Source organism: Hippopotamus amphibius, chromosome X (genome assembly GCF_030028045.1).
Source record: "Hippopotamus amphibius kiboko isolate mHipAmp2 chromosome X, mHipAmp2.hap2, whole genome shotgun sequence".
Classification (NCBI taxonomy): domain Eukaryota; kingdom Metazoa; phylum Chordata; class Mammalia; order Artiodactyla; family Hippopotamidae; genus Hippopotamus; species Hippopotamus amphibius.
The window spans coordinates 76,660,550-76,687,699 of NC_080203.1; the positions used below are offsets into that span (position 1 = coordinate 76,660,550).

The 27,150-nt window shown below is 39.0% G+C and overlaps 1 protein-coding gene across 8 annotated transcripts in view; it reads right to left on the reverse strand.

The window, feature by feature from the left end:
- Positions 1-27,150, reverse strand: part of ITGB1BP2 (integrin subunit beta 1 binding protein 2) — a 40,632-nt gene that overhangs the window by 12,433 nt on the left and 1,049 nt on the right. For 2 of the 8 annotated variants that reach the window (XM_057717493.1, XM_057717491.1), the window contains exons 4-11: positions 26,985-27,127; positions 26,015-26,109; positions 25,850-25,908; positions 25,637-25,707; positions 25,418-25,517; positions 25,067-25,180; positions 24,756-24,818; positions 20,907-20,945 (exon numbers count right to left, since the gene is read on the reverse strand). In XM_057717493.1, the coding sequence (XP_057573476.1) occupies positions 20,907-20,945; positions 24,756-24,818; positions 25,067-25,180; positions 25,418-25,517; positions 25,637-25,707; positions 25,850-25,908; positions 26,015-26,109; positions 26,985-27,127 (684 nt within the window). Of the gene's footprint in view, positions 1-2,336; positions 3,331-20,880; positions 20,946-21,079; positions 21,536-23,993; positions 24,395-24,755; positions 24,819-25,066; positions 25,181-25,417; positions 25,518-25,636; positions 25,708-25,849; positions 25,909-26,014; positions 26,110-26,984; positions 27,128-27,150 lie in introns of those variants that run through there. The other 6 variants (XM_057717489.1, XM_057717495.1, XM_057717496.1 and 3 more) reach the window with 6 other exon arrangements.

A 27,150-nucleotide genomic window follows, 5' to 3' on the forward strand; every position in this document is an offset into this window, starting at 1 on the left:
TTAAAATGCATTTGAAATTAAGATATCAGCAGCTTAAAGTAATCACATATATGTCTGTATATGTTGAGATATGTGTGTGTGTGTATCACAAACTAAAAATCTATAATAGACACACACACACAAAAAGAAAGGAATTCAAACTAACACTAAAGATAGTAATCAAATTACAAGGGAAGAGAACAAAAGAAGAAGAAAGGATAAAAAAATTACAAAAAACAACCCCCAAATAATTAATGACCTATCAATAACTACTTTAAATGAAAATGGAATAAATGCTCCAATCAAAAGACATAGAATGGGGGATTTCCTTGGTGGTCCAGTGGTTAAGAATCCACTTTCCAATGCAGAGGACATGGGTTTGACCCCTGGTCGGGGAACTATGATCCCACACACCACGGGGCAACTAAGCCCATGTGCTGCAACTACTGAGCCCACACACCACAACTAGCAAGCCCATGTGCCACAGCTACAGAGCCCATGTGCTCTGGAGCCCATGCACCACAACTAGAGAGCCTCCACACTGCAAATACTTAGCCCGTGCGCCACAACTAGAGAGAAGCCCATGCACTGCAATGAAGAGCCCATGCACTGCAACAAAAGATCCCGCATGCCACAATGAACATCCCAAATGCAGCAACTAAGACCTGAGCTGACACAGCCAAAAATAAAAATAAAGAAATAGTGGGGGGAAAAATGACATAGAGTGGAACTTCCCTTGTGGTCCAGTGGTTAAAACTCTATACTCCCAATGTAGGGGGCCTGGAATCGATCCCTAGTCAGGGAACTAGATCCCGCATGCCGCAACTAAGAGCCTGCATGCCACAACTAAATGATCCCACATGCTACAACTAAAATATCCCACATGCCACAATGAAGACCCCAGGTGCCGCAATGAAGATCCCACATGCTGCAACTAAGATCTGGCACAGCCAAATAAATAAATAAATATTTTAAAAAAAGGATATAGAATGGCTGAACAGATACAAAGACAAGACCCATATATACACTGCCTACAAGAGACACACTTCAGATCTAAAGACACACACAGACTGAAAGTGAGGGGATGGAAAAAGGTATTCATGGAAATGGAAATCAAAAGAAAACTGAAGTGGCAATACTTATATCAGACAAAATAGGCTTTAAAACAAAGACTGTAACAAGAGACAAAGAAGGATATTACATAATGATTAAGGGATCATTCTAAGAAGAAGATACAACAAATGTAAATATATATGCACCCAATATCAGAGCATCTAAATACGTACAACAAATATTAACAGACATAAAGGGAGAAAATGACAGAAACACAATAATACTAGGTGATTTTAACACCTCACTTACATCAATGGACAGATCATCTAGACAGAAAGTCAGTAAGGAAATTCTGGCCTTAAATGAAACATTAGTCCAAATGAACTTAATAGATATGTGTGTCTGTGTGTGTGTGTGTATGTGTGTGTGTGTGTATATGTGTGTGTATATATATATATATATACATATAGTACATTCCATCCACAAACAGTGGAAAATACATTCTTTTCTAGTGCACATGGAATGTTCTCCAGAAGAGATCATATGCTAGACCACAAAACAAGTTTCAATACGTTTAAGAAAACTGAAATCATATCAAGTATCTTTTCCAATCACAACATTATGAGTCTAGAGATCAACTATAAGAAAAAAAACACTACAAAAAACCAGAAACACATGGAAACTAAACAATATGCTACTAAACAAACCAATGGATCACTGAATAAATCAAGGAAGAAATAAAAAAAATCAATACCTGGTGACAAATGAAAATGAAAACACAATGATCCAAAATCTATGAGACACAGCAAAGTACCTCTAAGGGGAAGTTTATAGCGATACAAGCTTACCTCAGGAAATGAGAAAAATCTCAAATGAACAACCAAATCTAACACTTAAAGGAACTAGAAAAAGAAGAACAAACAAAACCCATAGTTAGTAGAAGGAAAGAAATCATAAAGATCAGAGAGAAACATGAAATAGTGACTTAAAAAAATTGAAAAGATCAGTGAAACTAAGTTAGTTCTTTGAAAAGATAAATAAAATTGATAAAACTTAGCCAGACTCATCAAGAAAAAAAAGAGCGTCCTAATCAATAAAATCAAAAATGAAAAAGGAGAAGGTGCAACTGGCACCACAGTAATAAAAAGGATCATAAGAGATTACTACAAACAACTATATGCCAATAAAATGGACAACCTGGAAGAAATGGACACATTCCTAGAAATGTACCATCTCCCAAGACTGAACCAGGAAGAAATAGAAAATATGAACAGACCAATTGCCAGTAATGAAGTTGAGTCAATAATAATAATAAAAAATTTCCTAAAAAACAAAAGTCCAGGAACAGATGGCTTCACAGGCGAATTCTACCAACGTTTAAAGAAGAGTTAACACCTATCCTTCTCAAACTATTCCAAAAATTGCAGTGGAAGGAACACTTTTGAACCCATTCTACGAGACCAGCATCACCCTGATACCAAAACCAGGCAGGGATATCACAAAAAAATAAAATTATAGACCAATATCATTGACGAACTTAAGATGTAACTATCCTCAACAAAATATTAGCCAACCAAATCCAACAATACATTAGAGGATCATACATCATGATCAAGTGGGATTTATCCCAGCTATGTGAGGATGATTTGATATCCACAAATCAATCAACGTGATACACCACATTAACAAAGTGAAGAATAAATAGATGCAGGAAAAGCTTTTGATGAAATTCCACATCCATTTATGATAAAAAAAAAAACTCCCCACAAAAAGTGGGTATATAAAAAAAGGGAAATTCCCTGGTGGTCCAGTGGTTAGGACTCTGCACTTTCACTGCCGAGGGCCCAGATTCAATCCCTGGTTGGGGAACTAAAATCCCACAAGCCGTGCAGCACAGCCAAAAAAAAACCCAAAAAAAAACAAAAAGAGAGAGAGAGAGAGAGAGAGAAAGAAAGAAAAAGAAAGAAGGAAGGAAGGAAGGAAGGAAGGAAGGAAGGAAGGAAGGAAGGAAGGAAAGAAAGAAAGAAAGAAAGAAAGAAAGAAAGAAAGAAAGAAAGAAAGAAAGAAAGAAAGAAAGAAAGAAAGAAAGAAAAGTGGGTATAGAGGGAACGTACCTCAACATAATAAAGGCCATATATGATAAGCCCACAGCTAACATCATAATGAAGTGCAGAAAGCATTTCCTCTAAAATCAGGATCAAGACAAGGATGCTCACTCTCACCATTTTTATTCAGCATAGTATTGGAAGTCCTATCCACAGCAATCAGACAAGAAAAAAGAAATAAAAGGCATCCAAACTGGAAAAGAAGGAAAATTGTAATTTTTTTACAGATCACATGGTACTATACATAGAAAATCCTAAAGACATCACCAAAAAACTACTAGAGCTCATCAATTAGTTTGGTAAAGTTGCAGGATACAAAATTAATATACGAAAATCTGTTGCATGTTTATACACTAAAAACAAACTATCATAAAGAGAAATTAAGGAAACAATCCCATTTACAATCAAAATGAAGAAAATACCTAGGAATAAATCTAACTAAGGAGGTAAAAGACCTGCACTCAGAAAACTATAAGACACTGATGAAATAAATTGAAGATGACACAAACAGATGGAAAGATATGCTGCATTAATGGACTGGAAGAATTAACAGTTAAAATGACCATACTACCCAAGATGATGTACAGATTCAATGCAATCCCTACCAAATACCCATGGCATTTTTCACAGAAAAGGAACATATAATTTAAAAATTTGTATGGAAACACAAAATATCCCAAATAGCCAAGACAATTTTGAGAGAGAAGAACAGAACTGGAAGAATCACACTCCCTGACTTCTGACTATACTATGAAGCTACAGTAATCAAAAGAGCATGGTACTAGCACAAAAACAGACAAATAAATCAATGGAACAGAATAAAGAGCCCATAAGTAAACCCACACACCTATGGTCAATTAATATATGAAAAAGGAGGCAAGAATATACAATGGAGAAAAGACAGCCACTTCAATAAGTGGTGCTGGGAAAACTGGACAGCTACACGTAAAAGAATGAAATTAGAACCCTTCCTAACACCATACACAAAAATAAACTCAAAATGGATTAAAGACTTAAATGTAAGACCAGAAACCATAAAACTCCTAGAAGGCAGAACTCTCTTTGTCATAAATTGTAGCAATATTTCTTTGTACCTGTCAACTAAGGCAAAAAGAAACAAAATCAAAAATAAACAAATGGGACCTCATTACACTTAAAAACTTTTGCACAACAAAGAAACTATCGAGAACTTCCCTGGTGGTGTAGTGGTTAAGAATCTGCCTGCCAATGCAGGGGACATGGGTTTGATTCCTGGTATGGGAAGATCCCACATGCCTCAGAGCAACCAAGCCCATGTGCCACAACTACTGAGCCTGTGCTCTAGAGCCTGCGAGCCACAACTCCTGAAGCCAGTGAGCCTAGAGCCCATGCCCTGCAACAAGAGAAGCCACTGGATTGAGAAGCCTGAGCACTGCAAAGAAGAGTAGCCCCCACTCGCCACAACTAGAGAAAGCCCTTGTGCATTGACAAAGACCCAATGCAGTCAAAAATGGATAAATAAGTAATAAATAATTTTTTTTAAAAAAGAAGCCACTGAGAAAACAAAAAGACAGCCAACTGAATGAGAAAAAATATTTGCATATTATGTGACCAATTAGGGGTTAATATCAAAAATACAGAAATATCTCATACAAGGCTTCCTGATGGTGCAGTGGTTAAGAATCCGCCTGCCAATGCAGGGGACATGGATTCGACCCCTGGGCCGGGAAGATCCTACATGCTGTGGAGCAACTTAGCCTATGCACCACAAATACTGACCCTGTGCTCTAAAGCCCGTGAGCCACCACTATTGAGCCCATGTGCCACAACTACTGAAGCCCGCACACCTAGAGCCAGTGCTCTGCAGCCAGAGAAGCCATCACAATGAGAAGCCCACGCACCACAACGAAGAGTAGCCCCTGCTCATCACAACTAGGGAAAACCCGTGCACAGCAACAAAGACCTAATGCAGCCAATATAAATAAATAAATAAATTTATACATAAAACAAAGAAATACCTCATACAGCTCAACACCAAACAAACAACCTGATTAAAAAATGGGCAGAAGATCTGAATAGATATTTTTCCAATGAAGACATACAAAGGGTCAGCAGATGCTCAACACTGCTAGTCATCAAAGAAATGCAAATCAAAACCACAGTGAGGGATATCTGTATGTGTATGGTTGATTCATTTTGTTGTGCAGTGGAGGCTAGCACAGCATTGTAAAGAAACCACACTCCAATAAAAATTAATAAAAAAACCACAATGAGATATCACCTCACATCTGTCAGAATGGCTATCATCATAGAGACAACAAATGACAAGTTTTGGTGAGGATATGGAGAAAAGGGAACCCTAGTACACTGTTGGTGGGAATGTAAATTGGCGCAGCCACTGTGGAAAACAGTATGGAGATTCCTCAAAAAACTGAAAATAGAACTACCATATGATCCAGCAATTCTACTCCTGGGCATACATCCAAAGAAAAGGAAAGCACTAATTTGAAAAGATACATGTACCCCAATGTTCATTGCAGCATTATTTACAATAGCTGTAATATAGAGCAAGCTAAGTGTCCATCAACAAACAAATGGATAAAGAAGATGTGTTAAACAATGAAATTTTTCCACTTGCAACAACACAGATGGACCTGGTGGGTATTCTGCTTAGTGAAATAAGTTAGTCAGAGAAAGGCAAATACTGTATGTTATCACTTATATGTGGAATCTAAAACATCAAATAAATAAATGAATATAAGAAAACAGAAACAGACTCACAGATACAGAGACCAAACTAGTGGTTACCAGTGGGAAGAGGGATGAGAGAGGGCAAAATAGGAGTAGGCGATTAAGAGGCACAAACTACTATGTATAAAATAAATAAGCTACAGGGATATGCTGTATAGCACAGGGAATATAGCCAATTTTTTTTGTGTGTGTGACGCATGGGCTTAGTTGCTCCGCGGCATGTGGGATCTTCCTAGAGCGGGGATCTAACCCATGTCCCCTGCATTGGCAGGCAGATTCTTAACCACTGCGCCACCTAGGAAGCCCACCAATATTTTATAATAATTTTAAATGTGACATCTATAAAATTTTTGAATCACTGTTATATACCTGAAACTAATATAATATTATAAATCAACTATACCTCAATAAAACAAACTATTAATAGTTGGCAAGGATGTTGGGAAACAGACCCTTACATATACTGTTGGTGGATTTATAAATTCATACATCCTCTTTGGAAGGCAATTTGGCAAAATCTATTAAAATTAGTAATGTACATAATATTTCACTTAGCACTTACACATCTAGGATTTTATCCTACTGATATACATATTGGCAAAGATGCATGAATAAACATATGCACTGCAGTAGTGTTTGTACTAACAAAAGTCTGAAAACCATTTATATATCCATCAATAGAGGATTTGTTAACTACATTGATATATCCATAAAATGGAAGTTAATTTTAAGAAAGCAGAATTCTACACAGCAATGAAAAAGAACAATATATACATATATATATTTGGCCACACTGTGCGGCTTGTGGGGATCTTAGTTTCCCCACCAGGAATTGAACCTGGGCCCCCGTCAATGAAAGCCTGGAATCCTAACCACTGGGCCGCCAGAGAATTCCCAAGAACAAACTACTGATATATTCAAAGTAGATGAAGCTCACAGACGATGCTGAATGAAAGTCAGCTGCAAAAGAGTATACACTGTATGATTCCACTTATATGAAATTCAAATACAGGCAAAACTAATCTATGACTATAGAAGCCAGAAAATGGTTAATCTTGGGAATGAAAAATGACTGAGAGAGGTCACAAGGAGCTAGCCTCTGTAGTGCTGGAAATGTTCTGTATTTTGACCTGGGGGAGGTTTCATAGATGTATAGATACACAAAAATATATACTTCAGATTTGTACATTTTACTATATGTGAGTTATACCTCAATCAATAAAAAAAGAGGGCTTCCTAGGTGGCGCAGTGGTTAAGAATCCTCCTGCCAATGCAGGGGACACAGGTTCGATCCCTGCTCCAGGAAGATCCCACATGCCACGGAGCAACTAAGCCCATGCACCACAACTATTGAGCCTGTGCTCTAGAGCCCGTGAGCCACAACTACTGAGCCCATGTGCTGCAACTACTGAAGCCCACGTGCCTAGTGCCTGTGCTCTGCAACAGGAGAAGCCACGGAAATTAGGAGCCCGCGCACCACAACAAAGAGTAGCCCCTGCTCACCGCAACTAAAGAAAGCCCACGTGCAGCAACAAAGACCCAACACTGCCAACAAATAAATAATTTATTAAAAAAATAAAATAAGAAAAAAAGAAATGAGGTGAATATACTGATATGGAATGAATTTCAAGATATATTTTAAGTGTGTGTGGAGATACATATGTATCTCTGTCCATACATACATATATGGTGCACTGGCAGTAAAGCAGAGGAAACAATGAATAACTACAACTCTACTGGGTAATTGCTGGAGCAGACTTTTGCTCTGAAGTCATCTGATCCCTGGTGGCCTACAGCCTTAGTTTTTAAAGCCCCATACTTACAGGTGATATCTAATTGGAGTTCAGGCAAAGAATAGAGAAAACAATGGAGTAGCAGTATTTGAAAAGAAATAGCTGAGAATTGATGAAAATGCCAATCTTAAAACTCAGGAATCCCAAACAGGAAAAAGAAATCAAAAAAAGGAATTCCCACCCAGATACATTTTAATGAAACTTCAGAACATTAAAGAGATCTTAAAAGGAACAAGAGATCTATTTTGTCTCTACTTATAGAAGTATACAATAATACCTACGATATATTCTTGCCCCTCAATAGAGGAAAAAAATAGAACCTAAATCTAAATCTAATCAAGACTCTAGATCTAATCAATGTTCAGGAAATACAAGGAAAAGGGAAACATTACCACAAGGATGCAATTGCTAAAATCCATTTTATGGAAAGTGCTACAGGACAAACCACCCAGTTTCTTCCACTAATAAATCCCATGGGAGAAAAAAAAGGGGGTGAGAAAGAAGGGGCATCTACAGATTAAGAGATTTAAGAAACATATCAACCAATTGCAGTGTATAGCCTGTATTTGGATCCTGATTCAAACAAACTAAAAATAAACACACAAACATTTATGAGACAATCAAGAAGATTTGAACAATGTCTGTACATTTGGGACTTCCCTGGTGGTGCAGTGGTTAAGACTCCTCACTCCCAATGCAGAGGGCCCGGCTTCCATCCCTGGTCAGGGCACTAGATCCCACGTGCATGCCACAACTAAGAGTTCAAATGCCACAACTAAGAAGCCCGCCTGCTGCAACTAAGACCCAGTACAACCAAATATAAATTAATTAATTAAATATTTTTTTACAGACTGTACATTTGATGACATTAAAGAATTGTTAATTTTTTAGAGGTGGTGGTTTTGTTGCAATGTTTAAGAAAAGTCCTTATATTTTAGAGACACATACCAAAATATTTATGGATGAGATGAAATAATCTTTGCTTCACAGTAATCTTGTGTGGGGGGAGGAGCAGGGGTTAGTGAAATAAAGATGAAACAAGATTGGCTATGAGTTAATAATCACTGAAGCTAGGTGACAGGTACATGGGAATTCAGTATACTATTTTCTTTTCTTTTGTATGGTTGAAATTTTCTATAATGAAAGTAGGGGGAAAAAGCCAGAAAGAAAAGACAGGTTTATTACCTATAAAGAAATGACTGACAGCTGATTTATCAACAAAAATATCAGGGTTTAGAACAGTGTTTATAGTATGCCACTATTTGTGTAAAAAATAACATATTCACATATGTGCTTTTTTAAAATAAATTTATTTATTTATTTATTTATTTATTTATTTATTTATTGGCTGCGTTGGGTCTTCATTGCTGCACATGGGCTTTCTCTAGCTGCAGCGAGTGGGGACTACTCTTCATTGTGGTGCATGGGCTCCTCATTTTGGTGGCTTCTCTTGTTGTGGAGCACTGGCTCTAGGTGCACAGGTTTCAGTAGTTGCAGTACACGGGCTCAATAGTTGTGGTTCACAGGCTCTATAGCACAGGCTCAATAGTTGTGGCACAAGGGCTTAGTTGCTCCGTGGCATGTGGGATCTTCCTGGAGCAGGGATCGAACCCGTGTCCCCTGCATTAGCAGGCAGATTCTTAACCACTGCACCACCTAGGAAGTCCCCACATATATGCTTATATTTGCATTGATTTATCTCTGGTAGTTCACCTAAAAATCGTTAATAGGAATTGCTTCTTGGTAAGGGAACTGGAAAACTGAGGAATACAAATGGGCAACTCTTCACACACCCTTTTGTACTATTTAAAGATTTTACCTTATGCTTGTAGTACCTTAAAAATATTTTCTCAGTAGGCTAGGGACAGGAGAATTTCATAACTTGATAAAGGATATAGAAAAGAACTGCAATCATCATACTTAATAGTGAAATACCAGTGGCATTCACCTTAAAGTCAGAACAAAACCAAGAATATTCACCTGTTTTCGTAACTATTACCGAACATTGCTCTGCAGGTTCTAGTCAAATTATTAAGACAAAAGAAGATAAAAGTTACAAATGTTGTAAAGGAAGAGTCATAAAATGTCCCTGTTTATATGTGATACATAGATAATCTAAGAGAATGAACTGAGATACTATCAAAACTAAACAGCAATAGAGTTTAAATTTTAAATCAATAACTTTTCACTATAAAAACAATATCCAATTAGAAAATATAATGGGGTAAAAAGATCCCATTCACAGCAGTGAAAAAAAAAGATAGGAATAAACCTAACAAGAAACATACAAAATATTGACATGAATAAAATTACAAAATATTACTGAAGGCTATAAGTATGAATATTTGACAAATGGATAGATATATAATATTTCTTAATAAGTTTCATAGTTTAAAATTTTTTTCAATAAGTATAAATTCTTATAACAATCTCATTGGGATTTGAGAGGATAGGGTGGGAGTACTGAACAAATTGGTTCTGAAGTTCACCTGGAAGAACACATAAACAGAACCAAGAAACTTTTAAAAGATAGAAATGAGGGAAGACTTGCCTACTGGATATCAAATTATCATATAAAGCTGTGACATGGTTCAAGAATAGACAAATATACCAATGGAACTGAATAGAGAATTTAGCATATGACAAACATAGCATTTCTTTTTTTTTTTTTTTTGGCACACGGGCTTGGTTGCTCCGCGGCATGTGGGATCTTCCTGGAGCTGGGATCGAACCCGTGACCTCTGCATTGGCAGGCGGATTCTTAACCACTGCGCCACCTAGGAAGCCCAAACATAGCATTTCAAACCACTTCTGAGGCACCACTAAAAGTGTACCAAAATAATATACAATATGTGTACAAACCCAAAAGGACAAAAAGTTCTTGGGGTTTTTTAGATGCAAGAAAGCCATTTGAGAAATGGTAGCTGAAATAGTAGCTAGGAAGAAATTTTGGTCTAGTATAGAGGAAACAATAAGAAAGGGCCATTTTACCAGTAAAACTATGGGAAGGTCCAAGACACCAGGTATAGCAGATGATAGACATGACATATGGGGCTGAAAACAGAGTTTAATTGAAAGTTTGTACATTAATACAATAATCCCCCTTACATGCAGGGGATACTTTCCAAGACCCCCAGTTGATGCCTGAAACCATGGATAGTACCAAAACCTATATATACAATGCTTTTTCCCTATACATACCTATGATAAACTTTAATTTATAAATCAGGTACAGTAAGAGAATATCAGAGTTGTCAAGCACCTACTCTTGCACTTTGGGGCCATTATTAAGTGAAATAAAGGTTACTTGAATACAAGCACTGTGATACTGAGACAGTTGATCTGATAACCTCCAGGAGGTTACTAAGTGACTAATAAGAGGGTAGTGTATACAGCATGGATATGCTGGACAAAGGGATGCTTTACATCCTGGAGTCACAAGATTTCATCTTGCTATTCAGAACTGTGTTCAATTTACAGAGGACATGGAGATGGCCAATAGGTACACGAAAACATGCTCATCATCACTAATTATTAGAGAAATGCAAATCAAAACTACAATGAGGTACCACCTCACATCAGGCAGAATGGCCATCATTAAAAGTTCTATAAACAATAAATGCTGGAGGGTGTGGAGAAAAGGGAACGCTCCTACACGGTTGGTGGGAATGTAAACTGGTACAGCCACTACGGAGAACAGTATGGAGATTCCTTAAAAAAACTAAAAATAAGGACTTCCCTGGTGGTCCAGTGGTTAAGAATCCGCCTTCTTGGGGGCTTCTCTAATGCCCGTGTACCACCACTACTGACCCTGCGCTCTAGAGCCTGTGAGCCACAACTATTGAGCCTGCGTGCCACAACTGCTGAAGCCTGCACACCTAGAGCCCGTGCTCCGCAATGAGAAGCCACCGCAATGAGAAGCTTGTGCACCGCAATGAAGAGTAGCCCCTGCTCGCCACAACTAGAGAAAGTCTGCATGCACAGCAACAGAGACCCAACACAGCTAAAAATACAAGCAAATAAATAAATAGATAAATAAGATAAGAGAACAGCATTTCATTTAAAAAATATTAGCAATGCAAAAGACCCCAAATAGCCAAAGCAATCTTGAGAAGAAAAGATGCAGTTGGTGGAATCAGACTCTCTGACTTCAAACTATACTACAAGGCTACAGTGATCAAGACAGGATTGTACTAGCACAAAAACAGAAATATAGATCAATGGAACACAATAGAGAGCCCAGAGATAAACCCATGCACACATGGGCACCTTATCTTTGACAAAGGAGACAAGCATATACAATGGAAAAAAGACAGCCTCTTCAATAAGTGATGCTGGGAAAATTGGACAGCTACATGTAGAAGAATGAAATTAAAACACTTCCTAACACCATACACAAAAATAAACTCAAAATGGATTGAAGACCTACATGTAAGGCCAGACACTATAAAACTCTTAGAGGAAAACATAGGCAGAACACTCTATGACATACATCAAAGCAAGATCCTTTTTGACCCACCTCCTAGAATAATGGGAATAAAATCAAAAATAAACAAATGGGACCTTATGAAACAAAAGCTTTTGCACAGCGAAAGAAACCATAAACAAGACAAGAAGACAACCCTCAGAATGGGAGAAAATATTTGCGAACGAAGCAACTGACAAAGGATTAAATCTCCAAAATATACAAGCAGCTCATGCAGCTTCATACCAAAAAAGCAAATAACCCAGTCCACAAATGGGCAGAAGACCTAAATAGACATTTCTCCAAAGAAGACATGCAGATGGCTAACACATGAAAAGATGCTCAACATCACTAATCATTAGAGAAATGCAAGTCAAAGCCACAATGAGATATCACCTCACACCAGTCAGAATGGCCATCATCAAAATATCTAGAAACTATAAATGCTGGAGAGGGTGCAGAGAAAAGGGAACCCTCCTGGACTGTTGGTGGGAATGTAAATTGGTACAGCCACTATGGAAAACAGTATGGAGGTTCCTCAAAAAGCTAAAAATGGAACTACCATATGACCCAGCAATCCCACTCCTGGGCATATACCCAGAGAAAACCATAATCCAAAAAGAAACATGTACCACAATGTTCATTGCACCACTATAATAGCCAGGACGTGGAAGCAACCTAAATGCCCATCAACAGATGAATGGATAAAGAAGATGTGGCACATATACACAATGGAATATTACTCAGCCATAAGAATGAAATTGAGTTATTTGTAGTGAGGTGAATGGACCTAGAGTCTGTCACACAGAGTGAAGTAAGCCAGAAAGAGTAAAACAAATACTGTATGCTAACTCACATATATGGAATCTAAAAAAATGGTACAGATGAACACAGTGATAGGGCGAGAACAAAGATGTAGATGTAGAAAACGGACTTGAGGACAAGGGGCGGGGAGGGAGGTGCAAAGGGGAAGTCGGGATGAAGTGAGAGAGTAGCATTGACATATATACACTACGAAATGTAAAACAGATAGCTAGTGGGAAGCTGCTGCATAACACAGGGAGATCAACTGGATGATGGGTGATAACTTAGAGGGCTGGGATAGGGAAGGTGGGAGGGAGTCTCGGGAGGGAGGGGATATGGAAATATATGTATAAATACAGCTGATTCACTTTGTTGTACAGCAAAAACTGGCACAACAGTGTAAAGCGATTATATTCCAATAAAGAGCTTAAAAAAATAAAATAAAAAATAAAATATAAATAAAATATATCAGCACAAATATTCAAAGATATATGTATAATGACTTTCATTGCTGCATAATTTGTAACAATAAAAAATTATAAACAATTTGTGTTCACCAATAATGGAATAGTTAAATCAATCATGGCATATCCATACAATAAAGTACTATGCAGCACAAAAAAGCATGTCAGAGATCTATATATATTGACACGGAAGTATCTTCAAGGACAATAAAGTGATATGCTTAATGATTAAGTAGGTTACAGAAAAATATTATAGAATGATTCCAAACTGGCCAAAAAGAAAAAAACAAACTTCTCCATATGAATGTAGGTATCTGCTCAGACTTTTACTACGTCTCTACATGTTGTATGCCAATATCTGTTTGTAAACGTATAGAAAATGTTTGTAAGGATATACACCAAACTGCTAACAGTGACTTCCTCTGAGAACAATTTAAGGGTTTAAATATTGTATTTTCCATTTTATTCACATCTGCAAGTTTTTTTGTTTTTTAAAGATGAAGGAAGTTCATACTAATAAGTTGAATGTTTGTGGCACATTGACACAGATGATACTCAAGTCTATCTTCAGTGCATACTTTTCTCACGAACTCTAATTTTGCATTTACAATTAACTGCCTACTACCATTTCCACTGGTATGCGTTGCCATCATTTCAAACTGTTACCTAAAATAAAATTCACTATTGGAATATTCAAATAATATTAGTTCTAGTTCCTGGTTTTCCTGTTTCTGTTAAAAAGCACTAGCCTTCTAGCTGTTACTTAAGTTTGAAGCCTTGGAGTAATTATCTTATACACTTCCCTCCCCTATTAGAAAAAAAATTAAGTCCAAGGTTTTTTTTCTTCTTTTTAAATAATACCTTACATGTCTCCGTCCTATCTTTCTTTGTCACCCTAATTCAGGTCCTTCATTCAACATTTATTAAGCACATATTATATATGTGCTAGGCAGTTTTAGGTTCTGGGTATAGCACAGAACAACTTACATGCTAGTGAGAGAAATAATGTACAAGCAAAAAAATAACTACGCAATAATATTGTTAGCATTTATAATGCTTATCTTGTACTAGGCACTGTGATAAGCTATGAGATAGACATTAAATGAGATAGATATGTTATTTCATTTAATATTCCTAATGATCCTATGATATAGGCACTGTTATTAATTCCATTTTATAGTTTATACTCAGGCCCATAGCTCTTAAGTAGTTTAAGTTCACATAACTAGTAAGTAGTCAAGATTTGAACCCAGGCAGCCTGATGTTATAGTTTGTTCTCTTAACTGTAATGCTATATTGCTCCTCATGTAAGGAAACCTCTGTTGATGATAACAGATATGGGGACTATCAAACAGGGTAATGTGATAGTAACTTGGAGAGTAGGTGCTAATTTAGAGAACAAGAAAGCCTTCACTGAGAGGTGATTTTTTTTATGGAAGAACTCAAGTTTGATGTGTGAAGCTTTTTACTCGGCATTTTGCTAATTGCATAGGCATCATGTACTTCCTATGTCTGTATTTCCTGTAAATTGGCAGCTGGATCCAAAGGCTAGATCAAACTCAGCTTCCACCCCTTTTGTATGACTATAGGATAGACATAATGTCTGATGTCTTTTTATAATCTTAGAAGCTGCTGCTGCTGCTCACTATATCTATCAAGGATTGCAAAATAGTGATATTCTAATTTTATTTCTTTTTATTAATTGGAATAGTTTTGGAAAATGACATGTCCGTTCATCTACTATTTTGTTACCCAGTTCATCTAGGAAAGGCAGGATAAATGCTTGATTCTCTCCCTTCATTGATTAATTTTTGAGACAATGAATTGTTTCCCTATCATGAGTGATGATATTTGAGCTGAGACTTGAGTGACAAGAAAGAGCCAGCTATTCAAATACCTGGAGGGAGACTATTCCAGGCAGGGGGATAATACAGAGGCACTGAGGAAGGACTGAGTTGTATAAGTCCAAAGAACACAGAAGACCAGCAATGGGACTTCCCTGGTGGCTCAGTGGTTAAGAATCCGCCTACCAATGCAGGGAACACAGGTTTGATCCCTGGTCTGGGAAGATCCCACATGCTGCGGATCAACTAAGCTCATGTGCCACAACTACTGAGCCTGTGCTCTACAGCCTGCGAGCCACAACTACTGAAGCCCGTGCCCTCTAGGGGCCCGCATGCCACAACTACTGAGCCCTCGTGTTGCAACTACTGAAGCCCGTGTGCCTAGAGCCCCTGCTCGGCAACAAGAGAATACACTGCAGTGATAAGCCCGCACACAACAAAGAGTAGCCTCAGCTCTCAGCAACTAGAGAAAGCCTGCTCAGCAATGAAGACCCAATGCAACCAAAAATTAAAAAAAATTTTTTTTGAAATAATAAAAAATAAATTAAAATAAAATTTAAAAATAAAAATAAAGAAATTAAATTAAAAAAAGAAGAAGACCAGCAATGGCCACATTACTTTCACTCCTACCTGTGTTATGGATTAAATGTTTGTGTTCCCCTAAAATTCATACATTGAAATCCTATCCCCCAGTGTGATGGTATTAGGAGGTGGGGCTTTGGGGAGGTAATCAGGATTAGATGAGGTCATGAATGGGATTAGTGCCCCTATCAGAGTCATGAGAGAGCTTGCTTCCTCTCTTTGTTCTCCACCTGATAGAGCTCCCTCACTAGAACTTGATCATGCTGGCACCTTGATCTCAGACTTCCAGCCTCCAGAACTGTGAGAAATAAATTTCTGTTGTTTATAAACCACCTAGTCTATGGTACTTTGTTATAGCAGCCTGAACTAAGACATATCTCTTAAATGCATTATTCTCTCCTCCATTCTTACTACCACACCCACTTAGTCTGAGGTCTCATCTTTCTCCCCTGCACCCCTGTGGTTAGCTTCAATTGGTTTCACTGCCTCCGAGTATCTACCTCTTCTACCCTAGTCAATTAAACTTCTTACTCACCAAAAGCTTTCAATTCAGTATATAATTCTTTTGATAAGAATGCATCTATAATTTTATTAATGGATGTCATTGGCAAAATAACTGATTTAATGGAAGGAGGTGTTTGCTGGAAAATATGCTGGACATCAAAGAGCACAGGCTTTGTACTCAAACCTGGATTTGAGTCCCAGCTCTGTAACCTAGGGAAAATTATGTAACCTCCCTGAAGCTCAGTTTCCTTATCTATTAAAAAAATAATGCTTTTAATACATTGTTGTGAGAATTAAATGAGAATATATATTCTCATTTGATATATATATAATATATAGAGATACAAATATTTGTATATATATACATATTTTATTACAATGCTTAGATCATAGTAAAGAGTAGTTTCTTAAATTACTCCTCCCACCATGTGTCTTGCAGAAATTCCAGTTTTAGTGATGAATTCCACCTGTTTAAACTTCAGTCATTGCTAAGAGCTGTCCGAGAGCCATCTGAGAATATCTAAAACCTAAGCACCCAACTAGGATCTTAGAAGAGGACCTTGATATCACACCTCTCTAGCCTAGCAGAGTCCCTTTGACAAGCCTATCTGGAAACCAGTGAGGCCCTGAGTTGGTCAGTGATATCTCACATTGATATAACACTTTCCCAAACCACTTTTTGTCTCTGATTACCTCATCCCTAACCTAAGTGGGGTCCCTAAGTACTTTACCTCTCACTTCATCCAGATCAGTAATTACCTCCCAGTTACACCAGATTTAGTGTTACTGACTCTGGGGCCCCTGCCTCCACTGTCCTCTTTCTCCCTTTCTGCTCTTGAAGTCCCAGAACACTGGTAGAGGGAGAACCAAGCAGACCAATATAAATTCAGGCTGTCCAATTTCAACTCTGCCCTTGCAGCTGCTCAGCAACCCTTTTATTTGTCTCATACATTCCCTGGCACTCTCCCCACAGAGGCTGTTCCAGACCTTCCTCTTTCTCCTCAAACTACAAATTCCAATTTCCCTGCTTCTACTTCCAGATTTCATATTAGAGACTTTTATCAGGTTAACTGTCCTTCCTGCAGCAAATCAGTAATAACTTTCTCCCTTCCAGCCCTGTCCTCTAGCCATCCAGTTTCCTTCCCGGGAAGCAATCAGTGTTCTTGATCTCTTATTTATCCTTTCAGAGATATTTTATGATGCTACAAGCAAAAATATGGAAAAGAGGGAACTTCACTGATCATTAAAGGTAAGTAGGATTTGGATAGGTGGAGAGAAAGGAGATTATATTCCAAGCAAAGGAAACACTGGGGCAAAGGCATAGAGGTGGAAATGAATAAGATATATTTAGAAAACAGGGTATAGCAAGTAGAGTAATCCCCTGAGAAATAATCCCAGCTGCTGCCTCAAATGCTACCTCTCCTTTTCTAGCTCTGACTTCAGCCTGATCATTGCTTCCCTGACTGTCCTGCTCTACATACCAGCAGAGTAGAAATCTGACACTACATGGCCCCTCACCCATCCTATCTTGCCTGGACCTCCGTTACTAATTACCTGAGGCATCTGTTTCAGTCCTGCTAAAGAGGTCCTAGCTCCTTCCTAAGTCACTCTCTGGGCCAGACACCTTCCATTTCTTTGGTCGTATGGACAATTTCCCCACTCCATTGAAAACAGGACAATGAATATAGAATATGCATTGTACAGACACTATTGATCTTACCAATACACACAACAAACAGAGGTCAAGGAAACGTGTTAATCTATACAACAGAGATGGAATTTGGCAAAACCCAGACTGTGAAACTACTGGAAAACAATTCAACTTCCTTGACAAAAAAATTGCAAGGAAAAAAGAGACGAAGGGGAACCTTCAGTTTAAAAGTGATATATAATACACATCCACCAATCACAATGTGTGGATTTTATTTGGTTACTGATTCAAACCAAAAAAGCTGTAAAAATTCTTTTGATATTTATGAAACTATTGGAAATTTAAATGCTGACTTGGTATTTGATGATATTAAGGAAATATTGCTTATTTTGTGTGTGCTAATGATATTACCATTATGTTTTTTTTAAAAGGATGCTTACCTTTTAAAGATACATACTGAAATATTTAGGTATGGAATGATGTCATGTCTGGGATTTGCTCCAAAATATTATGGGATGGAGAAAATAGATGAAACGAGTGCCCAAGAGTTGATACTAGTTGAAGCTGAGTGTTTGGTAAATGGGGATTCATTATACTATTCAATCTACTTTTGTACGTTTTAAATTCTCCATTAAAAAGGTTTTAAAAATGTTATTGAATTGTCAAACATCTGATGAAATTGTGTGTACTAGTCTGAAGGAGTGGAACAGGAGGATATATGAGAAGAGAATATGAGAAGAGGAAGGTCTGGAACAGCCTCTGTGGGGAGAGTGCCAGGGAATGTATGAGACAAATAAAAGGGTTGCTGAGCAGCTGCAAGGGCAGAGTTGAAATTGGACAGCCTGAATTTATATTGGTCTGCTTGGTTCTCCCTCTACCAGTGTTCTGGGACTTCAAGAGCAGAAAGGGAGAAAGAGGACAGTGGAGGCAGGGGCCCCAGAGTCAGTAACACTAAATCTGGTGTAACTGGGAGGTAATTACTGATCTGGATGAAGTGAGAGGTAAAGTACTTAGGGACCCCACTTAGGTTAGGGATGAGGTAATCAGAGACAAAAAGTGGTTTGGGAAAGTGTTATATCAATGTGAGATATCACTGACCAACTCAGGGCCTCACTGGTTTCCAGATAGGCTTGTCAAAGGGACTCTGCTAGGCTAGAGAGGTGTGATATCAAGGTCCTCTTCTAAGATCCTAGGTGGGTGCTTAGGTTTTAGATATCTCAGATGGCTCTAGAACAATGACTGAGGTTTTAATCAGTAGCCATGTTACCTTAAGCAAGCTATGTCCCTCTCTGAGCTTAGGTTTCCTCATCTATAAAAATCGGGGATAATAATACCTACCTCACAGAGCAGGTGTGAGGATTAAGTAAAATAATGTGGGTAGAAGTGCCCCACACAGTGGCATTCTATACATGATACTTTACTCCCTCAGCAGGTGAATACAGTCTTCCTTAATCCTGAAGTTGATGCAATGGTATGATAAATACATTATCACTTTATAGACTTGCAAAACCTGAATGTCAAGAAAAATCCTATTTTCAGGGAATTCCCTGGCGGTCCAGTGGCTAGGACTCAGTGCTCTCTGCTGGGACCCAAGTTCGATCCCTGGTAAGGGAACTAAGATCCCAAAAGCCATGAGGCACAGCAAAAAAAATAAAATAAAATAAAATAAAATAAAATAAAAAAATCCTATTTTCTTACTGAAACATTATAAAACTGGATATTGGAAATGTCTCCCTCCTATCAAGAAAAAAAATTACCCCGTCCTTCCCAATAGGCCAAGGTGAAAGCTTTTGGTGAAGAGAAAGAGGAATAGTAGTGGTACTAATAATAGCAAACACTTATATAGTACTTACTATATGCCAGACACTGTTGTAAATCTGCATTAGCTATTATTATTATAATACACAGATCTGGACCTCAAAGAAAAGATTTGGCCTAGAGATAAGAATGTGTGAGTCACCTCCATGTGGGTGGTATTTGAAGTCATGGGCATAATTCAGAGTCTCTAGAAGAGACTTATATGTATATATAAAGAGACCAAGCCTAGGACAGAGTCCTGAGGAATTTCATCATTGAATGGCCAGGTGGAAGAGGAGGAGCCTGTAAAGGAGACTGAAAGGAATGGCCAGAGAAGTAGGAAGACAATCAAGAGGAGTGATTGGTCATAGAAGCCAATGTATGAAATGTAATTCAAGGAAGAAACCATCATGAATGTCAAATTTTGCTTGAGAGATCAGGTAAGATGAGAACTAAAAGTATCCATTGGATTTAGTGACTTGGTGGCCAGTGGTAACCTTGTCACCACAGATCGAGGGGGTTGAAAGTCATATTGAAGTATGTTGTAAAAGGACTAGGAAGAAGGAAATGGAAAAAGAGTAGTTATTTCAACACGTTTGGTTATAAAGGAGAGAAGAGAGTTAAGTAGTAGCTGGAGAGTGATATGAAGTTAAGGGAAATGATTTTTGTGAAACTGGAGAGACTTGGGCTTGTTTAAATGTCAACGAAAACATCCAATGAGAGGGAAAGGTTGAACAAACAGGAGAGAGAAAGGATAATTAATAGTGTAAGGTTTCTGGGACGGTGTGAGGGAATAGGACATAAAGCACAGTGGAAGGAAATGAGAAGTATAAAAGGAGGCAGGGAGAGGGTTTATGAATAAATATGTAGCTCTGATGGTGGGAAGTGGGGGATTAAATGAGATAATGCATGCAAAGCACTTATCATAATACTTGGCAAGTTAGTTTGTATCAGAAACAGTAGCTATGGTTATTGTTGCTGTTGTTAATAATATTATACAACTGCTTGAAACATATTTTGAGCTTTGGGCTATATAAAAGGAGCTAGTACACTACTTTATTAATGTTGTAAATTTGAAGCTTTATACATGTAGTTTATATACAACAAGGGTTACTTGAAATTTTTGATTCTTCACCTCCATCCTCTCCAGGAATTCTGAGTAGTTGCTGGTCCCCTGATTTTGATAAGATAGAAAAAAGTTGTACATTTAAGATTAGTGCACTTTATGCACTCTTCTATACACATTTTACACCTCTAAATTTAAAAAAAAAGTCCTCTGAAGCCCCTTTTGATGTTTACTCACCCACAGAAAAATGACACTAAAAGTAAACTGCTGCCAGGGTTAGAAAGGATCTGAAGGGTTCGGTTGAGGGGGAAACTTTATTTGCACTTCACATCCACAGAATGAGAGAACAGAGAGCTGAGCCAGAATTGTTGAATATCCTGGAGGTCCAAGAAGCCCCTTTACCTCTGATCAAACTTCCCTGCAAGGGAGAGGTCATACCCTGATGCATTTCCAATATCCCCTAATCTTGCCTCAATTTCTAAATCCTCAGCCGTGCTATGCTGTGATCCCTCACCTTTGCTGCCCATGTCCATTCTCCCACCTCCATCTTACTCCTAGGTCCCAGTGAAATCTTATGTTCCTTGAATCTGAACTGAGACAAAAGAGTGCTATGAAAAATACTTGAGATCACCTGAGGCTTGGTGAGCTTCCTAGTTTGATGTTTCTTGGAATCTGAATCTCCCAGATTCTTGGCCACCCTGTTGAGAGAGTAAAGCTGACTCAAGAGAGACTCAAAAAAGAGATGTCAGTCCTCTAGTTAAGAATGTACATTTAAGGCAATTCCCTGGCAGTCCAGTGGTTAGGACTTGGCACTTTCACTAGGGTGAGCCTAGGCTCAATCACTGGCTGGGGAACTAAGTTCCTGCAAGCCACATGGCGTAGCCAAAAAAAAAAATCTACATTTAAAAAGAAAAGATCTATAATGCTTTTTAACTCTCTTTTAAATCATGTTCAAAATCCTTGGTCTAGAATTTTAGGCTCTTCCCAATCTAGCCACACTTCACTTGACTTTTTTTGTTCCCTTGCTTAAACATACCCTCTGAGGGAATTCCCTGGTGGTCCAGAGGTTAGGGGTCCTCACTTCACTGCAGGGGGTATGGGTTCAATCCCTGGTCAGGAAACCAAGATCCCGCATGCCTCACAGCCAAAAGAAAAAATACCCTCTGATATGTTAGCAGTGGTTACAGACAGCAAAACGAATAAGCTTGGAGAGAATCTGAAGAGGGGCGTTTACTTCTCACTCTACATATTTCTGCACTGAGTCTTTTATAGTGACAATGTATTGCTTTTGGAATTTATAATAAAACACAAAAAGTAAAACAGAACACCTTCTTACCCAAGCCTGGCTCTCCCTACTCTTCCATACCTATCCAAATTTCTCATTCTTCAAATTTCCATTCAAAATGTATTTCTTGACCCTCACATTTATGGTTAATTGGTTTTCAACTAGGGTGCCAGGACAATTCAATGGGGACAGAATAGCCTTTTCCACAAATGGTGCTGGGACAACTGGACATCCATATGCAAAAATATAAAGTTGGACCCCTACCTCGTACCACATATAAAAACTAACTCAAGATGGATCAAAGACCTAAATATAAGAGCTAAAAGTATAAAACTCTTAGAAAACACAGGAGTAAATTTTCATGACCTTGGACTAGGCAATGGTTTCTAGGATATGACATCAAAAGCATAAGCAACCAAAGGAAAAATGGATAAATTATACTTCATAAAAATTGAAAACTTCTGTGTATCAAAGGACACCATCAAGGAAGTGGGAAGACAACACAGAGAATGGGAGAAAATATTTATAAATCATATATCTGATAAGAGACTTGTCTCCAGAATAAATTTTTAAAATACAACTCAATAAAAAGACAAGCAACCCTATTAACAAATGGGCAAATGATTTGTATAGACATTTCTCCAAATAAGATTAAAAAGTGGCCAATAAGCACATGTAAAGATGCTCAGCATCATTAGCCATCAGGGAAAAGCAAAGTAAAACCACAATGAGATTCCACTTCACACCCATTAGGATGGCTAGAATAAAAAATGACAAGTAACAAGTGTTACCAAGGATGTGGAGAAATTAGAACCCTCATACACTGCTGGTAGGAATGTAAAATGGTGCGGCCTCTTTGGAAAACAGTCTAGCACTTCTTCAAAAGGTTGAAAGTTACCATTTGACCCAGAAATTACATGCCAATTGCACTCAGTATACATCCAAGAGAAATGAAAACATATGTCCACATAAAAATTTGAACATGAATGCAAGGGAGCATTATTGTAGGAGCATTATTCATAATAGCCAAAAAGTGGAAACAACCCAAATATACCTCAACTGATGAAGAGGTAAACAAAAGTGGTATATCTACACAGTGAAATATTATTTGGCCATTAAAAGGAATGAAGTACTGATAGATGTTATAACATGGATAAACCTTGAAAACATTATCCTAAGTGAAAGAAGCCAGTCACAAACAACCACATATTGTATGATTCCATTCACATGAAATATCCAGAAAAGGGGAGGCAGAAAGTAGATCAGTGGTTGCCTAGGGCTATGAGTATGGGGGGAAATTGGGAGTGACTGATAATGGTATAGGGTTTCTTTTTGGAGTGATGAAAACATTCTAAAATTGATTGTGGTTGCACACCTATGAGTATACTAAAAACAAACAAACAAACAAACAAACACCCTGAATTTTACACTTTGGGCAAATTGTATGGGATGTGTATTGTATCTAATTAAAGCTGTAAAAAATGTACTTTTTCCTTGGAGCTTTCCCTTTCTGCTACAGTTCACATTGACTCCATTCTCTCAAATCCTGCAGCTTTTAAAAACCGTACTGCACAATTTAGCACTCAAACTACCTGATAATGTTTATTATTATCTCATGTAGATTAGCCTTGCTTGACTTGTCAGCCAGACTACAATTTTCCTGAGAGGAATGAATAAGTCTTCTGTTTCTCAGATATCTCTAAACCACCTAACATATAACTGGGCACATAGTAAGTACTCAGTAAATACTTGGTGGTTGTGAAGAATTGATTGCATGTGCTTGTTTTCACACATGTGTGTTGCACACACACAGAAGTTGGAGGGAATGAATACAATCTTAGATAGTGAGGTGAGAGAACGACACTATGTGAAACTGCAGAATACAAGATTTATTTAAGGGAAAAAAAACAGAATGGTTTGGATGCTTTGTTCTCCCCTCCTTCTGCCTCCTGCTACTCAGTGACACCACATGCCAACCATATCCTGGTCTCTGAGATCCTAAGGGAATCAAGGTCCTATCTAGACACTTGACTGTCTGGTGTCACTATTCCCCCATCGCTTCCTCCTCTTCCTCCTCCTCTGTCCAGCTCAGGTCATCATCTGAATCCTCAGATTCTTCCTCATCCATCTCTAACCCAACCCCTGCCTTAGCCTTCTCAGCCAGTGCATCGGGGTGCTCCAGCTGGGCCCAGGATCCTGGGTCAGCCTTGACCAGGGAGATTTCAACCCGAGATGGCATCAAGGAGACAGAGCTCTGCTCCACGTTTATGACCTGAGGAGGAGGGAAAGATAGAGGAACACAGAAGAGAAAATGAGGAAATCAAAGGGGTTGGGGTCAGAGTAGAATGGTGATGAGTGACATGGAGAAAAATTTAAAAATGCCAGATGGGGAAAAATATAGGAAAGGAATAAGTAAGGGAGAGAGAGAAAGAGGAAAGATAGGGGAGTTGGGGGGAGAGGGAGAAAAAGAGGGAGGAAGAGGGAGAGAGAGAATATCAAAGCAAATGAAGAGAAAACCTCCACTTTCCCATTACAACTCCTTCCCTCAAGACACCCTCTATTCATTCCATTCTGGCCCTTCTTTTCACCCCATCTTCTTCCCCCTCCTGTGCCCATTCCTTATCTTCACTTACCCCCCAGAGCTTCATCTGTGCTTGGAACACACGGTTACCATCAAAGACAATATGGATATGAAGCTGAGAGAAAAGAATTACAGGAGTAGTAACAATCCCAGAAGGTCAGAACAAGTCATTACAACAGAGAAGCAGACCAGTGGTGTAATCCCTACATCCACAGGTCAGCCAGATAACCCTGACCTAACAGCTCTACCTTCCTCTCAGAGGACTATGGAGCCTACATGTTAACTGCCTACAATGATTCTGCCTGTAAGATTATAATATCACCCAATTCACTGGCCTCCCATCCAGCATCAGGCATTCCTCACCTTAGTTTGAGTGGCCTTCACCCAGTTGAACGCAGGAAGTGGAATCTGGCCGTATACAGTCACCACTACTAAGGAATCTGTCTGGTGCCAATCATGACGGCAAGACGCTGGCAGCTACAAAGAAGATGTGAAATGTGGGTGGTAAGAATGAACTCTTAACCCAAGGGGCGACCTCATGGTATATGTGGAGAAGAGACAGAGAGTCTCAGAAAGATTAACACTACCTCATATTGCAAAACCGCTGGGCTAGTAAAAGGTAAGGAGCAGAATCTTATTTGGTCCATGCAAAAGGGAGGAGAAATTATTTTGGAATTGGGTTCTAATCAAGAGTTCAGGAAAGTCAGGACTTACCTGCTTCCCCCAGTCATGTCTACCAACTCTGCATCCTGGCTGTGCCAGGAATGCCCCAAAATCCAGGGTCTGGATACCACAACAGCTCCAAGATTTAATCCTGAGGTAGGAATAGAATTCAACTGAATCTCCTTCCCCTCCCCACAAGCCCCCCACTTCCATCTTAAGATCAACATTGGGAGAAACCTGTCTCACAGCCCACCCATTCCCCTCCATCACCCCTCATGAAATCGAGGTGCTCCTGGGTGGTAGGTACATGGAGCAGCATCACTCTCCGGGCCTCGGTAAACCTAAGACAGACAAAGAAGAATCAGGAAAAGAATTGGGTCATTTCAAAATGTACCCTATGCAGCCTCATATCTATACCCAGTCATCCCTCAGATGCAGCATCTCTCAACCACATGCTTGAATCCTCCACAAACTCTCACTCACAGCATCACATCCTGGGTTCTGGCAGCTGACACCAGTCCGGATCAGACTACTATCAAGACCTGGGCAAAGGAAACAGAGTCAGGAACCCTATTCATTTCCTCCAGCCAACTGCCACTTTCACTAAATTCCAGCCTATGAAGCCTGTCCTACTAATAACACACTTACCTGCTCCAGGTTCTTGGTCTAATTCCTTCTGTTCCAGTGCCATTTCCAGGGCTTGGGATATATTTAGCGGAAGGAGCTTTGGAGGCAACTCTGACCTAGGGAGTATGGGTGGGGTGATTTAGTCCTGACCCACTAACTGTGATCAACAGCCCCAACCTTCCCACCAGTGGTAATGGAATCAAAGAAGTCTGGTGAAAGTGAGGCAGGGTTAGAGAAGATGGGTAGCAACCCCATTGCCAATTTTCTTCTCTGTGGACATGCCAAATCCTTGAACCCCGGGGAATTCCCCAGGGTTTCTCTTGCCCGTCTACTCAGTTGCTCTAAATCCAACCATATTTCTCTGCAGAACTGCATCATTCCCACTGCTTCTTCATCTAATTAATTGTAGACCTAATATGACTTTCATCTGTTGCTCATACTATTTCCACAAAATTAACTTATTCTTCTCTGCAGCCTCCTGGCTGCCAATACGACACCCTTTTCTTGATGTAAAACTTATTTTAAAGCTCTTTTCCAAAAAGAAAAAAAAAAAGTCATTCTCAACAATCTCCCTTGTACTATAACTAAGTATGTTATTTGTGAGAGGCTATCTACTCTGTTGTTTCAAAATACCTATCCCAGGACTTCCCTGGCTGTCCTGTGGTTGAGTGCACTTCCACTGCAGGGGGCACAGATTCCATCCCTGGTCGGGGAATTAAGATCCCACATGCCACGTGAAACGGCCAAAAAAAGAAAACACCCCACCCCCCGCCCCTGCCACAGAACACCTATCCCATCACCCCATATCACTTTAGAGCAAAGTACATTATTTCCGGACACAAATTTCCCCTAAGGCACAAAATATACACCCAGCCCTGACACTTGGGTCTCCTCACATCTCTAGTCCCTAGTTCCCAAACCTGTGACCCATTAATCACTCCTAGGAACCTCCATGAATGTAGGAAAAACCCAGGGACCTCCTCCTATTTACTTGGGCCTCTCCCGGCGCAAAGTCTCTGCTGACTTTGGAATCGTATTCGGTTTTTGCTCCTGAAGTGAACTGCTTGTGTCAGGGCCCTCAGGTTGAGGGGCCTCAGGGAGCTTCTCAGCACAGTGTGGTCCCACAGTACAGCCCTAGTACAGATAAGGAGAGAGGA